Raw genomic sequence first — 15882 nt, forward strand, 5'->3', positions numbered from 1 at the left:
CCCGACAAGGTGACAACTGATCTTGTCTTGGAATTGGCAGCTTTATTGTCATTGCTTCTGGAGTTTGCTGGTTTAACTTCTGCTTTTGTCCATATTGTGATCAAATATCTTACATTACAAAGTGAGTTTCTACACCTTCCGTACAATGAACAAATAGCAAAATATAATATTATGTGACAAGTGAGGTTCTAACCACCTAACTTACAGAAGGCGCGGACATGTAGACCCCCATCAATGTGAAGATTAATCATTGTCCGGTAATTAACCGCTTTCTTATCATCACCTAACTTGAAGACGAAAAACCCTAACAGGACAGCGGAGAAGATCTTCATCTGCCTATATGCGAATTCCTTTCCCAGACAAATTCGAGGTCCAGCCTGTTCATAACCAGAAACTTTGTACTTAGTTGTCAAGAGTTCTAATAAGTATCCATTGTGAGCTCGAATTGAATGCAATATAGGCATCTGATTTCTTACCTGAAAGGCTGTAAATTTGAAAGGGCTTTCTGGCTGGAAAATGCCATTCTGGTCAAGCCATCTCTCTGGTCTAAACTCTTCTGCATCATCACCCCATATGAACTTCATCCTGCCCATTGCATAAGGTTGGTAAGCCACCATATCACCTTTTCTCACACTAAATCCATCTGGCCAAGTGTCATCTGAGAAGCAAATCTTGGCATCCTGAAGACAATTATATACGAGGAAATCATACACAGTGGACGAAAAGAGACACAGAGGAAAAGAAAGTGGCAGAATTCAACAATCTCTTCGAGAATCGGAGGATACTATCTTCTATTTTGCAGATATTTTCATAGGTTGAACTAGTACAACAAAGACCAAGGTAGGAGTCGAAGGTAATCTTGACGCATAATCATTTCAGCAATCCATGGTCAAGTTTTTCCTTTTTCTCTGCACTAGTAGTTCTTTTTTCCTTACTACTGTGTGAACAAAGTGTTTAATCATGGCCCTGTAGCTCTGAAGAATGCGTACGTGTCTGTGATTCTAATTCTTTGTAGCTACAAAGCCATGACTGGAAACACAATTTGCACAACTATAAGAAAGATGATTAATTCTGCAGCGCTAGCTGAAACGGCAGACGATCGCTGAAATGATTATGCATTCAACCTAGACAAATATCTGCATGAACAAAAGACAATTTACTTCTAGATAGTCTCTGTGTTGAGATTGTTAAATAGATCCGCCACTTGCTTGTTAGAGTAAAATTTGTACCACTGGAACTGCAGGGCACAGCCTGAGAGTCTCAGTCAAAGCGGCATGGAGATATTGCATCTTTTCTAGAGCTTCATCACGAATACGGGCAGCAAACTCATCAACGTCAGTACCCTCTTTGACGTTGGTTGCATCTTTTATTTCTTGTGCAACCTTTTCCTGTATGTCAGGATGTTTGCACATCATGTAAATGAACCAAGAAAGAGTCGCTGCTGTTGTGTCTTTACCAGCGATTATGAAATTCAAAATTATGTCCCGTAAGTACTTAGGATCTGTTTCGGACACTTTGAGAAACCTCGATAAAATGTCTTCTTTCTTTGCCTGGAAATGTCAACATTACAACCAAGATTATGGGGGTGTTTGTCGAAACTTGGAATTTCACAAAAGCTGATAATGGAAATATAAAGCCAACACTATCAAAATTGATGTTTCTAAGAAATCAGACTTTAACCAGCTTCAAAAGCTGTTTTTTGCTCAAAAGAGATGAAGCAGACACTGCGACAGATTCCAAGGTGTAAAAAACTAAAATCTCCCCCAAAAGCTATCACATAAACCCACTATATATCAATTGTCCACTTACCGAGGAATCATCATCTGGTAACTTGTCCATTTGCTCGACTTTGCTACGGATTAGCTTGTACACAAAATCATCGATGACTTTGATGTTTTTCTTCAACTCAGCTTCCACCCCAATATTCAGAGCTTTCTTTATACTCCAAAAGACATCAACATACCGCCGAAGAGTCATTGCACTTGAGTCGTCGAAAGCATTGCTAAATTTGGCGCCTTCTTCACTTGATCCACACATACTGTCCAGTTCAACTCCAAAGGCAACCTTGAATATCGAATCTAACGTCGATTTCATAAACAGATCCTATATTGAGTACCGCATTAGCATTCGTGCAGCAGTTAAATAGGGTTCATGAAACTGAATATCTTGTCCATTTGCATTGTTTTTTGTTTTCCATGATTTCGAAACTAAAAACAATGAAAAGTTTGTAAGGCATGTCGTTTATCATATTCTCCTCATCTTTGTGTGGCAACAATTCTCGAATATTCTCAAACATGTATTAGATGTTTCCTGAAAAGTGGGGTTTCCTCTGTTATTTCCGGAAGTGAAACATGAACATTACCATATTCGACAGGTAAGTTATGAAAACTCACCTGAATATCCATTATTTGGTTGGAAGCTGCGGCTTCAGAGATAATTTTAGCAAGTTTTGCCACATTTTTCTGGAAGACAATGCTGCTAAAGTCCCTCAAAACCTTGGTAGAGAACTCGTAGCTCGATACTTTCCGCTGTTGGCGCCACTTCTCTCCATCTACTGTGAATATTCCATCGCCCAATAGATCCCCTAAGATGCGGTAACTGTACAAACCCTGCACATTCTCTTAGTACTTCAAATTGCAAGTTCCAATCAACAAGGTTTTCACTCAAGTTATGAATGCTGATTATCGATAGTTCTATCTGCCTTGCCAATCAAAAAAGTAGTTCTATCTGCCACAAAGGAAATAAAATCTAACTAATGTGAATGTGCTTCAAGATGAGGCATATAACAATTAGTAGCACAACACCCTGAGGTCTATTTCACAATGAAGGTCATAATCAACGCACAAGATTCCGGCTTACAGTAGAGTTTGGGCGAGGTAGTAAGCAGCCTTTTCCTCAGCTTCTACATAGAGAGGCTGATTCTAGTGACTTGAATCTACCATAAAACTCGGGTAGGTAACTCCTGCCCTGCCCTAGAGCCAGGTCAAGACTTGATAAGACATATCTAAACATCATAGAAAAGGGGAAGGCACGTTGAACCATGTCGTAATTTCATGGTTTTGTTATTGAGTCCCTGACCTATTAATGCCTCCTACAAATAGTGTTTCTGGGTTTTCCGTTCAATTTTTCTGTACATCGGTATTGGAATCTTGGACTTGTGAGGGAAAAAAAGGAACTTGTAAAGCTTATAACTGGACACCAACTACTTCCTGGGGACCAATGCCACCGTCCACAAGCAGAGAGTCCGATTAAAGCAGGGGCAAAGTATTGTATCTTTATGGACTGGCCTCATAAGTGTTGATAGCACTTGGAAGGAACCTTAGTAGTGAGCAAACTCTCATGTCCCAAGCATTTGACCACCGGGGCAACCGCTTCGGTTTAAAGCTTTATTTTCCTTTTCCTTCGCAAATATGCAAAGGATCCAGTGTTTTGGGGTCACCAGTAGAATAGTACTCCCACCTTTTTCTCTTGTTTCTCTCTATCAAGTCCCATTTGGATTTTGGATCTTGGATTGTGGAAGGGAAAAGATGGGGATTTTTGGAGCTTTATTTCTCAAGTCTACCCTTCTCTTTTCTTCCACAAATCTCCCCATACATCCAAGAACTCAATAAATATACATAGCTCACGCACTACTTATATAGCCTCAAAGCCAAATTCCATTCAAGTTTTGATATTTCTACAGGGAATTGAAAGGGGTCAGAATTTGGAATTGGTAAGGTAGGTATCAGAAATTCATGTCGATTAAAACTTCCCAACACCAGTATAGTCAAACTTTATTCAATTGTGGGTTTATGGTTCTGGATTAGTCGAAGTGCGCAGGCAGGCGCGCAGCCGGAATACCTGGTTACAAAGAAAACTTGATTCAATATATCTTGTCAAGTTGAAAGAACCCCCTTTAGAAAGTGTCAAAACCAGAAATTAAATGTGGCTTTTGGCAATTATGGTTCAAATTGAATCAAAGCATCCAGGGTTAACTGCTACATAGACAAGAACAATTGATCTAGGTTCACGGAATCAGGGTATAGTTCATACCTTGCCATAGTTGTCAAAGTTCGTTTTGAGCATGTGCTCAACATTTGCAGGGTCTGAAGTGTAGATTTCATTTCTGAAAGGGCTAAGCAACCTATAAGTCTTGTACTTTGAAGCACGATCAGTCATGAAATGATGCAGCTTGTTGAAATGGAATAATTGGTGGAAAACGGTGCCACCAACTGGATGGTACTTCTTCTTAATTTTGCCTTGCAGTTTGCTAGTAGAAAGGAGCTTAATAGAGAGAAGAGCGAGGATAAAGGAAGAGACGAGAATGGCTGCTATGGATACGAGGGTAGAGAGAGAGTCAATGGAAGCCATTTTTTGTAGTGAGAGAGAGAGAGAGAGATGGCCTGCTGCTTTGTGTGTGTGTGTGTGTTATATCCCCTGTGCTAGTTGAATTTAGCAGACACAGAGTTCGGATCTCTCCGGTCACAGTTTTGACCAGAGGAAACGGTACTAATCTGTACCCCATATTGGGAAAATCAATGGTCCAAATTTGCTCGGAGATTTCTCGCGGGAAGAATTTGTCCATATGGAAAGTCTTTAGGCAGATCCGAATTCTTCACGCGAAAAATCTTTGAGTGGATTCGAACCATTGATTTTGACATTGGACAGTCAAGATTTCGACTGTTTGCTCCGGTTCAAAACTTGGATCGGAGACACAATGAAAAAAGTGAATGTAGTGGTTATGATGAAATTTTTTTTAATCGGCAGGGCTATCAAGATTAGAAGTGAATGTAGTGGTTATGATCATTTTTTTTTTGTGATCGGCAGGGTTGACAAGATTAGAAATGAATGTAGTGGTTATGATCAATTTTTTTTGTGATTGGCAGGACTGTCAAGATTAAAAATGAATGTAGTGGTGGTTATGATGAATTTTTTTTTGCAATCAACATGGCTGTCAAGATTAGAAGTGAGTGTAGTGGTAATGATCTTTATTATTATGCTAATTACCAAAAGTGAGCGAACTTCATGTGTCCTTTTTTGATGTACCAATCTAACTTATCACTTTGATTTTCAAATTCTATGTTTTTTGTCTTAATGTTTGTTTGTACTATGTTTATAGTATGGTTAGTGCACAGAAAAAAATCATGCAAAACAGAGTGGGACAGGGGAATAGTTTCCCGGACAGGGAAAGGAGGAACGTAAAAGGAAAAAGGAGTGTTAGGGACAAAGAAAATTAGCAAAGAAAAAACCCTTAAAGTGTACATGAACGGCCCAGATTCACTGCACAGTGAATCTGAGCCGTTCATGTATACTTTAAGAGTATTTTCTTTGTCAATTTTCTTTGCACTTAGCATTTCTCAAAAGGAAATTGGAATGGAGTTAGAGTTTAACGTTGTTAAGAGGGGAAATAAGGAGTGGACACGTGTCCCATGTAGAAGACTCGGATTGGGGAGTTGGACAGGATAAGTAGGACAGGGGATCAGGAGGCCTATAAATGAACTGGACGATCCACTTTTGGCCTATTTTAGGTATATTCAGACTGATTTATTGATTCAAACCATTCACTTTTTAAAATGCGTCAAAAACATATTCCGTGTCAAAAATCATGTGGATCAACTATAGTTTGATATTGTTTTCAATTAATCTTGCCCAAAAAAGAGAGGGAAAAAACCATTAAACCAATTTATCTGAAAATAAATTCATTTTGAAATCATCTCAAACATTATATCAACTTTATTTTTGGTGTGGTATGTGTTCTCAATGTTATTCTAAGAAAGTGAACAATTTGAATCATTGAATCGAACCCGAAAAAATTCCAAACTAGGATGCTCATAATCAAGTCCATTTATTCATGGATAGGCCTTGTTCTATTTCATTGAACTGTGGTTCAGCCTTGATCCCTCCTGTTTCTCCATACTAGATGCAGGGCGGAGTGCAAAGCATGCCCGTTGTGAAGATCTTTTTGTGGTCGTTCTTAATATTCTGGATGTAGTTGCTTGTAGCAGAAGTTATGTGCATTAGTTTGACTAAGTATTTGATCATAGCAAAAGTTACATGTACCAATCATGGTTTAGATATGTTGCTGTCTTTGGTTTCTAATTGCACAATTGATGTAGGACAAAAATGGAGAGTTTTTGTATTTTATTTTTATTGTTTTAGAATAAGATTTTAGCTAGGAATATTTTCATTTAGGTTAGAATTATTAACTTTCCGTATTCAGTTTGATTTTGATTTCTGCCTTTATTAGGATTCTTGGTCTACAAGAATTAGGATTTTATTTTAATTAATTAGGAAATATCTTTTATTTAATGCCGCTTGTTTTGGCATGATTTATTATTTCTTTTACAGTAGGATTTCTAGGGTTAGGGTCTTATAAAAAGGGCTGTAACCTATTCAATTATCAAACTTTTATAACTTTTATCAATAATATTGCAGAGATTTTCTCTTTCTTTCTTGTGCGCAAGAATTGCTCGTTGCGACGAGTTGTTTATCTCGTTTGGACTAGTACGCTAACTAGTCTCTCGTGAATTCCGCTGCGTCAAGTGATTAAATAAAAGATATTTCCTAATTAATTAAAATAAAATCCTAATTCTTGTAGACCAAGAATCCTAATAAAGGCAGAAATCAAAATCAAACTGAATACGGAAAGTTAATAATTCTAACCTAAATGAAAATATTCCTAGCTAAAATCTTATTCTAAAACAATAAAAATAAAATACAAAAACTCTCCATTTTTGTCCTACATCAGTTGTGGCTACAAGTTTTCTTATAAAACTGCAAAAGGCAGAATTCGTGCAAGTTAGATCAAGCAAAAGTCTTTTGATGGGGACTTTTTCGTGCCAAAACGTTCCAAAGTTCTGTAGCTTATGGATGCTGATTATTTGTTCCTGCTAGGGCTATTGGAAGTTTCTTCTATTGTTGAAGTGTATTTTGTTGGGCTGTTGTCTGCTGGGGTGTTAATTGTTGGGGCGGAGGTTGAGCTACTTAATTCGTGCTCCCCTTTCTTGCTTTTTTTATTTGGAGTGTTTGGAGGCAAAGCAAGAAGTTCTTCTGAATAGTTTGTTGGTTCTGAGAGGTTTTCGGCAGACATGGAGTGCACGTTGAACTTTATTTGGCTACACCTTGCATAGTTGTGCATGTAAGCCTTCAATATCATGATGCATTTCCTTGGTTCGCCTAGTTTATGAAGCACTGAGAGAGCAAGTTTTTCCTGCATTCAGTAGTTAGTTAGGGTTTTTTTTTTTTTTTTAAATGTAGAGTGTTTGAGTTTTGTGTGAATGAAGTGGTTTTTCTTACATCTATTGCATCTGCTGGTGTAAAAACACAGGCCTGCATAAGTCTCCAAACATAAATCAAACACAAAAACTACGTACAAAATCAGAAAACCCAAAGAACAAAGTGCCGTACAATATACTGTACCAAACAACGCAAACCACTCAGTAAAAGCAGAGGTGAACGAAAATCATCTATTGAAATGAGAGAACCCAAATATCTTACAGATGAAGGATGCGTCATAAACGTTGTATGTAGCTTAACAACCTTCATCAAATCTCTGAGACCCAAACTTCCCAATGAATCCCTCCGACCGGATCTTCGGCAGCAAAGTCCAAAACCTCCTGAAACTCCATCGCCATCGAATTTGAAATCGCCTGAAATTCTTGGGTGAAATCTTGGGCTACAAAAGAGATGCAAAGTGGGGTTTTTTTCCAGATTGAAGGCGATTACTGAGAGGTGTGGCTCGCCCAAAAACCTCTCTCTCTCTCTCTCTGTTTTTCTCTAACCAGAGGAAATGAAAACCGCTCCATATATTTTCCCCTATCACGCCACACGCCACGTACCCCACAATGTAGAACGGGTAAAATGACAATTGTGGACAATCAACCAAAGGCAGCGCCCCACCAAATGGAGGGACAAAATTGTACAAATTGGCACAAAATGCCAAGCGATTGAATTGCCAAAGTGATTCTTCCTTTAGAGAGTTAGGACAAATCACCACAATGAATCCAAGAAAACAGCTATAAACTTGTTACAATTCGGTATTATTGAAACCTGCTCTTGGGAATGCACAGAGATGAAGACCTCCCTTAATATGCAGTGTAAACATGGTTCTATAAGTGACTTTTTTCGTTTCATCGGCTAACTTGAACCGGAAGAATCTAAGAAGTGCCATTGATACAATCTTCATTTGGCGATAAGCGAAGTCCTTCCCCAAGCAGATCCTAGGACCTCCCTGAAAATCATAACACAAGAACACACATATTTCGGGTGCTCACAATCTGAATAAGGAACTGCCATGAGACTTTACTTACATGGAATGCAGTAAATTTGAAGGGTGATTCGGGTTGGAAAATCCCGTTGTTGAGCCATCTTTCTGGTCTGAAATCCTCGGCATCATCTCCCCAAATGTAAGGCATTCTGCCCATTGCATAGGCCAGGTAGTACACCCCGTCTCCCTTTTTCAGCTTAAAGCCATCGGGAAGAATGTCATCTGTTTCTGCACACCTCCCATCCTTGTACACCAGATAGTAAAAAAGAACCAATGAATAGAAATGGAAAAATAAGAGCTTTCGATGCGAAAATGATGGTAGAACTGAACCAGCAGAGTATGGAAAAAGAAGTTTTTGTGAATCAGGTTGGAACACTAGTGCTAAATATTAGAGGAAAAAATTAGTTGGATTTGTCTACACCGGCATTTCTGAAAATTACGGCGACTAGACCTTTCCTGTCATTTCAGATAACTACGCCATTCTTTCTTACCATATAGAGACCTCCCCTCTCTGAGATGACTGTTAAATGTATCTTTGCAAAGGTGGGATAAGGGTATTATGACCTGCTATCCCAAAATTCAACACCGTCCGAGATATAGCTCATGGAAAGAGGAATTGTATATTGCCAGGTAGACCGGAGAAGGTGCTCAATACCTGGTTACAAAGAAAACTTGATTCAATATATCTTGTCAAGTTGAAAGAACCCCCTTTAGAAAGTGTCAAAGCCAGAAATTAAATGTGGCTTTTGGCAATTATGGTTCAAATTGAATCAAAGCATCCAGGGTTAACTGCTACATAGACAAGAACAATTGATCTAGGTTCACGGAATCAGGGTATAGTTCATACCTTGCCATAGTTGTCAAAGTTTATTTTGAGCATGTGCTCAACATTTGCAGGGTCTGAAGTGTAGATTTCATTTCTGAAAGGGCTAAGCAACCTATAAGTCTTGTACTTTGAAGCACGATCAGTCATGAAATGATGCAGCTTGTTGAAATGGAATAATTGGTGGAAAACGGTGCTACCAACTGGATGGTACTTCTTCTTAATTTTGCCTTGCAGTTTGCTAGTAGAAAGGAGCTTAATAGAGAGAAGAGCGAGGATAAAGGAAGAGACGAGAATGGCTGCTATGGATACGAGGGTAGAGAGCTCTATGGAAGCCATTTTTTGTAGTGAGAGAGAGAGAGAGAGAGAGAGAGAGAGAGAGAGATGACCTGCTGCTTTGTGTGTGCGTGTGTTATATCCCCTGTGCTAGTTGAATTTAGCAGACACGGAGTTCGGATCTCTCCGGTCACAGTTTTGACCAGAGGAAACGGTACTAATCTGTACCCCATATTGGGAAAATCAAGGGTACAAATTTGCTCGAAGATTTCTCGCGGGAAGAATTTGTCCATATGGAAAGTCTTTAGGCAGATCCGAATTCTTCACGACGAAAAATCTTTGAGTAGATTCGAACCATTGATTTTGACATTGGACAGTCAAGATTTCGACTGTTTAATCCGGTCCAAAACTTGGTTCGGAGACACAATGAAAAAAGTGAATGTAGTGGTTATGATGAATTTTTTTTTAATCGGCAGGGCTATCAAGATTAAAAGTGAATGTAGTGGTTATGATCATTTTTTTTTTTGTGATCGGCAGGGTTGACAAGATTAGAAGTGAATGTAGTGGTTATGATCAATTTTTTTTTTGTGATTGGCAGGACTGTCAAGATTAAAAATGAATGTAGTGGTGGTTATGATGAATTTTTTTTTTGCGATCAACATGGCTGTCAAGATTAGAAGTGAGTGTAGTGGTTATGATCTTTATTATTATGCTAATTACCAAAAGTGAGTGAACTTCATGTGTCCTTTTTTGATGTACCAATCTAACTTATCACTTGATTTTTCAAATTCTATGTTTTTTAGTCTTAATGTTTGTTTGTACTATGTTTATAGTATGGTTAGTGCACAGAAAAAAATCGTGCAAAACAGAGGAGTGGGACAGGGGAATAGTTTCCCGGACAGGGGAAGGGGGAACGTAAAAGGAAAGAGGAGTGCTAGGGATAAAGAAAATTAGCAAAGAAAAGACCCTTAAAGTGTACATGAATGGCCTAGATTCACTGTGCAGTGAATCTGGACCGTTCATGTACACTTTAAGGGTCTTTTCTTTGCCAATTTTCTTTGCACTTAGCATTTCTCAAAAGGAAATTGGAATGGAGTTAGAGTTTAACGTTTTTAAGAGGGGAAATAAGGAGTGAACACGTGTTGCATGTAGAAGACTCGGATTGGGGAGTTGGACAGGATAAGTAGGACAGGGGATCAGGAGGCCTATAAATGAACTGGACGATCCACTTTTGGCCTATTTTAGGTATATTTAGATTGATTATTGATTCAAACCATTCACTTTTTAAAATGCGTCCAAAACATATTCTGTGTCAAAAATCATGTGGATCGACTATAGTTTGATATTGTTTTCAATTAATCTTGCCCAAAAAAGAGAGGGGAAAAACCATTAAACCAATTTATTTGAAAATAAATTCATTTTGAAATCATCTCAAACATTATATCAACTTTATTTTTGGTGTGGTATGTGTTCTCAATGTTATTCTAAGAAAGTGAACAATTTGAATCATTGAATCGAACCCGAAAAAATTCCAAACTAGGATGCTCATAATCAAGTCCATTTATTCATGGATAGGCCTTGTTCTATTTCATTGAACTGTGGTTCAGCCTTGATCCCTCCTGTTTGTCCATAAATCACCACAATGAATCCAAGAAAACAGCTATAAACTTGTTACAATTCGGTATTATTGAAACCTGCTCTTGGGAATGCACAGAGATGAAGACCTCCCTTAATATGCAGTGTAAACATGGTTCTATAAGTGACTTTTTTCGTTTCATCGGCTAACTTGAACCGGAAGAATCTAAGAAGTGCCATTGATACAATCTTCATTTGGCGATAAGCGAAGTCCTTCCCCAAGCAGATCCTAGGACCTCCCTGAAAATCATAACACAAGAACACACATATTTCGGGTGCTCACAATCTGAATAAGGAACTGCCATGAGACTTTACTTACATGGAATGCAGTAAATTTGAAGGGTGATTCGGGTTGGAAAATCCCGTTGTTGAGCCATCTTTCTGGTCTGAAATCCTCGGCATCATCTCCCCAAATGTAAGGCATTCTGCCCATTGCATAGGCCAGGTAGTACACCCCGTCTCCCTTTTTCAGCTTAAAGCCATCGGGAAGAATGTCATCTGTTTCTGCACACCTCCCATCCTTGTACACCAGATAGTAAAAAAGAACCAATGAATAGAAATGGAAAAATAAGAGCTTTCGATGCGAAAATGATGGTAGAACTGAACCAGCAGAGTATGGAAAAAGAAGTTTTTGTGAATCAGGTTGGAACACTAGTGCTAAATATTAGAGGAAAAAATTAGTTGGATTTGTCTACACCGGCATTTCTGAAAATTACGGCGACTAGACCTTTCCTGTCATTTCAGATAACTACGCCATTCTTTCTTACCATATAGAGACCTCCCCTCTCTGAGATGACTGTTAAATGTATCTTTGCAAAGGTGGGATAAGGGTATTATGACCTGCTATCCCAAAATTCAACACCGTCCGAGATATAGCTCATGGAAAGGGGAATTGTATATTGCCAGGTAGACCGGAGCAGGTCAGTGTAATTTAAGAAGCCTCGTGGTAGATCCCCTCAATTGTTAGAAACCTCAGGGGAGATCAGTGTACTTCGCACACAAAAATTTATGCTAATGACATGCAATACAGGAAAAAACCCGGAAATTTTGCTGAGAAACAAAGGAAGAACAATCTATGAGGTTGTTGGGATTATTTACCACGGGGACTGCAGGAAAAAGCCTCAAGGTCTCAGTCAATGCTGAGTGAAGGTAATGCATTTGCTCAAGTACTTCATGGCTGATATTTGCGACGACGTCATCAATTCTACCTTCATCCCCTTGACTGCTAGTAACTTCTTTCACTTCTTGTGCAATTTTTTCCTGTACCAATGGATTCTTGCATAGCATGTAGAAGAACCATGAAAGAGTGGTTGCAGAGGTATCTTTGCCGGCGATCATGAAGTTCAGAATTATATCCCTCAGATATTTGTCATTCATCCCCTCTGGATCCTTCATGCTCTCCACCAGAAATCTTGAAAGTATATCCTCCTTGTCATTCTTGAAACCATGAAACATTACCAAGTCTAAGGCACTAACAAAATTAGTAGCCAATCTCCTTATTTTATGGTTGTAAATCTAACCGCTCGCTTTCCAGACAAAACATAAAAACCAGCATCCAAAGCACATAAAACTATTTCATTTGTTGAAAGTTGAATCTTGAGTGAATATCAGTATATGCCTTGATAATTGAAATGCTATGGATAGTCCAGGAGGGCAGTTCCGCTTGGTATTGTTTTCTGCTCTGGAAATATTTTTTTGGAAATTCTGAAAACAACCCCCTTTTCAGGAAGCAGTTAAAATGGAATTACTTGTGCTTGTTTCCAAGAACAAGTATAACAAGAATCGAAATCAAAAACAAAGGATTCAAAACCGATACGAAACAGCTAGCTGCGGATCCTAAACACTAGCAACAACCATGGAAGTAACAAAATGGCAGTACTAAAATAGGAAAAACAAGATGGCAGTACTAGCAGTCTACCACTCACACTGTCCTGATGCACTGCAAGCTGTTTCCTCTTAGTACTGATCAAACCGTGGACAAAATCATTGATCAATTTGATGTTCTTCTTAAGGGAAGCTTCAGTACCGATGTTAAAGAACCTGTTCAACTTCCAAAATGGATTGACATAGCGCCAATATGTAAGTTCCGTTGAATCATCAAAGGCTTTGATAAACGCAGTTCCCTCTTTGCTTGACCCTTGTAGGCAATTCAAATCCACTCCAAATCCAACTTTGAAGATGGAGTCCAGAGTGCATCTCATTAGCAAATCCTGAGAGAACCCACAAATTTCTGTGCTTAATTTCCAAGAAAAAGAAAGTCCCAGATAACTTTATAAAAGTTACTAACTGATATCTTTGCTACATTGAGTTATGCCTAAAAATATTTTGGCTCATAAACTTCTCAAGCAAAATTAATGCGGCCCAAAAGCAGAAAGGCTATTACGCCATTTTAGTGAGACCCTTCACTAACATCATTGTGGGCCTTGGTTATCATTAGCTAATTCATAAGGGATTCTCTATTTTCTTTATAACCGGATGTCTGAGCCAGCTTGCCTGCACCTCGACTAATTCTGTGTGTCCCTGAGTTAACGACCGAGCAAACCCTCCAATAGCCCTAGGATTGGATTGTTTGTCATCCGTAGAATTCTAACATGTGACCTCATGAAAGAAAAACACTTATTGCTTTCTCGTTCTCACTTGGTGAACCCCTTGGGGTTAAGGAATTCGCTATTACTAGTATCACCATTCATTAATAAAGTGATAAAACAGACATCAGGGTAATTTGGGTATTCACATTAGAGAAAATTCACAGATCACAGCAAAGCATTTATTTTCCCAAATAACATACCTCAAACAAGCTTTGACTTTAGCATACAGATAGACTTGTCAATGGGTCTGATCTGATTCGGATTTGACAAATTCGAATCCGATCCGAATCCGACAAGACTTGAATTCGATTCGGATCTGATAAGACTCAAATCCGATAGTGGTAATCCGAATTCGAAAAATTCGGATCCGATCCGAAAACTTTTTTACTTCAAAAATTTTAGCAAAAAAAATTTATTTTCCAAAAATAAATAAAAATAAATACAACTTCTTAAACATTTTTTTTTAAAATAAATAATTTACTGTTTTTTAAAAAAAAATTATAAAAATTAAAGTTCGAATGAAAACTTTTTTACTTCAAAAATTTTAGCAAAAAAAATTTATTTTCCAAAAAAAAATAAAAAAAAATACAACTTCTTAAACATTTTTTTTTAAAATAAATAATTTACTGTTTTTTTAAAAAAAAATTATAAAAATTAAAGTTCGAATTTGGATTGATAATAGATTTAATCCGATCCGAATTTAGATTACCGGATTCGGATTATCGGATTAACGTTATCAGGTTAGGATCGGATCCGACCTATTTACAGGCTTACATATAGATATAACCACCGCAATAGGCAAATCACATATCTTAAATCATGAACATAAGATCAACCCAAATTATCCTTTTCTGGACTGGGTTTGAGATTACTTACTTGTATATCAAAAACCCTGTTGGCCACCGAAAACTCAGAAACAGTTGTAACCAAATTGGCAGCATTTTTCCTGAAAACTGCACAACTGAAATCTCTCAAAACCCGAGCAGAGAACTCAAAGCTTGCAACCTTCCTCTGCCGCCTCCACTTTTCACCGTCAACAACAAATATCCCTTGTCCAAACAAGTCACCCACTACGTCTTGATTCTCCTTACCTTTGGTGTACTTTTCAAACTTGGTTTTAAGTATGTGCTCGATGTTTCGCGAATCGGTCGTGTAGATATCGCTCTGGTCTGGCGCGAGGAGCCGGAAAGTAGGACGTGTTTTGGCAATTTGTGTCTGGAAGTCATAAAGTCTGTTGAAGTGGAAGAGCTCAGAAAGCACGGTTCCGGCCACCGGTGGGTACTCCGGGTTTCTGATTGATTTCCCAATGAAGATTTTTATTATGAGATTTGAGAAGGCTAGGAAGAGGAGCAGAAGAGCAGTTGCTATGAAGGTGGTGATGATAGAAAGGAAGTCCATTTTTTTTACGGAATTGTTTCTGTGAAGAGGAGCAGTAGAGTATCCGATACGAATACAATACAGATTCCCCTAATAAGAATATAGCGTGCTTCATAAGATAGAGATATACGTAAGAAATGGAAAAACTAGTTCCATTGACTATAACCATGGTTTCCAACAACGACACGTATATGTGAAAGGTATCTATCTATAAATAAAGAAAAACTTTATTACCGCTGTTTCTCTGTGAATAATTGTTTACGGAGGTGAATTACTTGCGTCCGTTTCGGCTTTAGAAGGTCTGGATGGCCGAGAAGAAACAGATGGCCGAGATCGCACAGCTCCGTGAATAAATGAATCACGGAGCCTTAGTGAATAAAGTCAATTTTCTATATTTTCTCTCATAGCCTATTATATTTCGGTAAATGATTGTTGAAAATTATACATAACATTTCGGTAAATAACTGTTGAAAACAAGATTATATTTCGGTAACTACATGTCGAAAATATGTTCAACTCTCGGTAAACAACTGCCGAACATACATTTTCGGTAAATAGCTGTTGAAAAAAATATTTATATTTCGGTAATTGGACGCTGAAAATATATCTCAATTTCTGTAACTAACTGTCGAGTATAATTAGAAATTTTAACAGACTATGAGAGAAAATAAAGGGCTGCGAATAGCAGCGCCATAAATAATGTATTTCCCTTAAAAATCTGTACGGGTCGTTTTCAATATATTAAAAGGCGAGGGATAGAGTCATTTGGTGATATCACTGGAGTTGAATGGCAAAAGAAGCCGAGGCGACCAAAAACAAAAACAAAAGAGGTCAACCCAAGGGTTGGCATTGTGTTCAAGGTTAGCGATTTAAAAGTTTGTTTCCTCCTAAGTTATCAGGTTCGAAATTATCTATCAAGTGGGATTAGACTTTCAAAA

At 38.1% G+C, this 15882-nt stretch overlaps 3 protein-coding genes across 3 annotated transcripts; all 3 read right to left on the reverse strand.

Moving 5' to 3' along the window:
• Positions 1–22: 22 nt before the first annotated feature.
• Positions 23–4425, reverse strand: LOC131334074 (cytochrome P450 704C1-like). The gene is made up of 6 exons (XM_058368943.1): positions 4033–4425; positions 2394–2609; positions 1810–2103; positions 1230–1550; positions 477–680; positions 23–377 (listed from the first exon to the last, which is right to left on the reverse strand). The coding sequence occupies exons 1-6, from the start codon at positions 4348–4350 to the stop codon at positions 189–191; spliced, it is 1542 nt and encodes a 513-aa protein (XP_058224926.1). The 5' UTR covers positions 4351–4425; the 3' UTR covers positions 23–188.
• A 3479-nt stretch (positions 4426–7904) lies between these two features.
• Positions 7905–9407, reverse strand: LOC131331907 (cytochrome P450 704C1-like). The gene is made up of 4 exons (XM_058365868.1): positions 9093–9407; positions 8737–8809; positions 8289–8626; positions 7905–8209 (listed from the first exon to the last, which is right to left on the reverse strand). The coding sequence occupies exons 1-4, from the start codon at positions 9405–9407 to the stop codon at positions 8006–8008; spliced, it is 930 nt and encodes a 309-aa protein (XP_058221851.1). The 3' UTR covers positions 7905–8005.
• A 1461-nt stretch (positions 9408–10868) lies between these two features.
• Positions 10869–15030, reverse strand: LOC131334075 (cytochrome P450 704C1-like). The gene is made up of 5 exons (XM_058368944.1): positions 14444–15030; positions 12905–13189; positions 12078–12416; positions 11299–11499; positions 10869–11219 (listed from the first exon to the last, which is right to left on the reverse strand). The coding sequence occupies exons 1-5, from the start codon at positions 14963–14965 to the stop codon at positions 11016–11018; spliced, it is 1551 nt and encodes a 516-aa protein (XP_058224927.1). The 5' UTR covers positions 14966–15030; the 3' UTR covers positions 10869–11015.
• Positions 15031–15882: the final 852 nt, after the last annotated feature.

Source organism: Rhododendron vialii, chromosome 7a (assembly GCF_030253575.1).
Source record: "Rhododendron vialii isolate Sample 1 chromosome 7a, ASM3025357v1".
Taxonomy (NCBI): domain Eukaryota; kingdom Viridiplantae; phylum Streptophyta; class Magnoliopsida; order Ericales; family Ericaceae; genus Rhododendron; species Rhododendron vialii.

Coding starts and splice junctions, on each gene's coding strand:
- LOC131334074 (XM_058368943.1), bottom strand. CDS start 4,350: ATGGCTTCCATTGACTCTCTCTCTACCCTCGTATCCATAGCAGCCATT. Junction 2,104..2,393: donor ACCAAATAATGGATATTCAG/GTGAGTTTTCAT, acceptor TACTCAATATAG/GATCTGTTTATGAAATCGAC. Junction 1,551..1,809: donor TACCAGATGATGATTCCTCG/GTAAGTGGACAA, acceptor TGACATTTCCAG/GCAAAGAAAGAAGACATTTT.
- LOC131331907 (XM_058365868.1), bottom strand. CDS start 9,407: ATGGCTTCCATAGAGCTCTCTACCCTCGTATCCATAGCAGCCATTCTC. Junction 8,810..9,092: donor ACTTTGACAACTATGGCAAG/GTATGAACTATA, acceptor TTGGGATAGCAG/GTCATAATACCCTTATCCCA. Junction 8,627..8,736: donor AGAGGGGAGGTCTCTATATG/GTAAGAAAGAAT, acceptor TCTAATATTTAG/CACTAGTGTTCCAACCTGAT.
- LOC131334075 (XM_058368944.1), bottom strand. CDS start 14,965: ATGGACTTCCTTTCTATCATCACCACCTTCATAGCAACTGCTCTTCTG. Junction 12,417..12,904: donor TTGCAGTGCATCAGGACAGT/GTGAGTGGTAGA, acceptor CATGGTTTCAAG/AATGACAAGGAGGATATACT. Junction 11,500..12,077: donor TTTTTCCTGCAGTCCCCGTG/GTAAATAATCCC, acceptor CTGGTGTACAAG/GATGGGAGGTGTGCAGAAAC.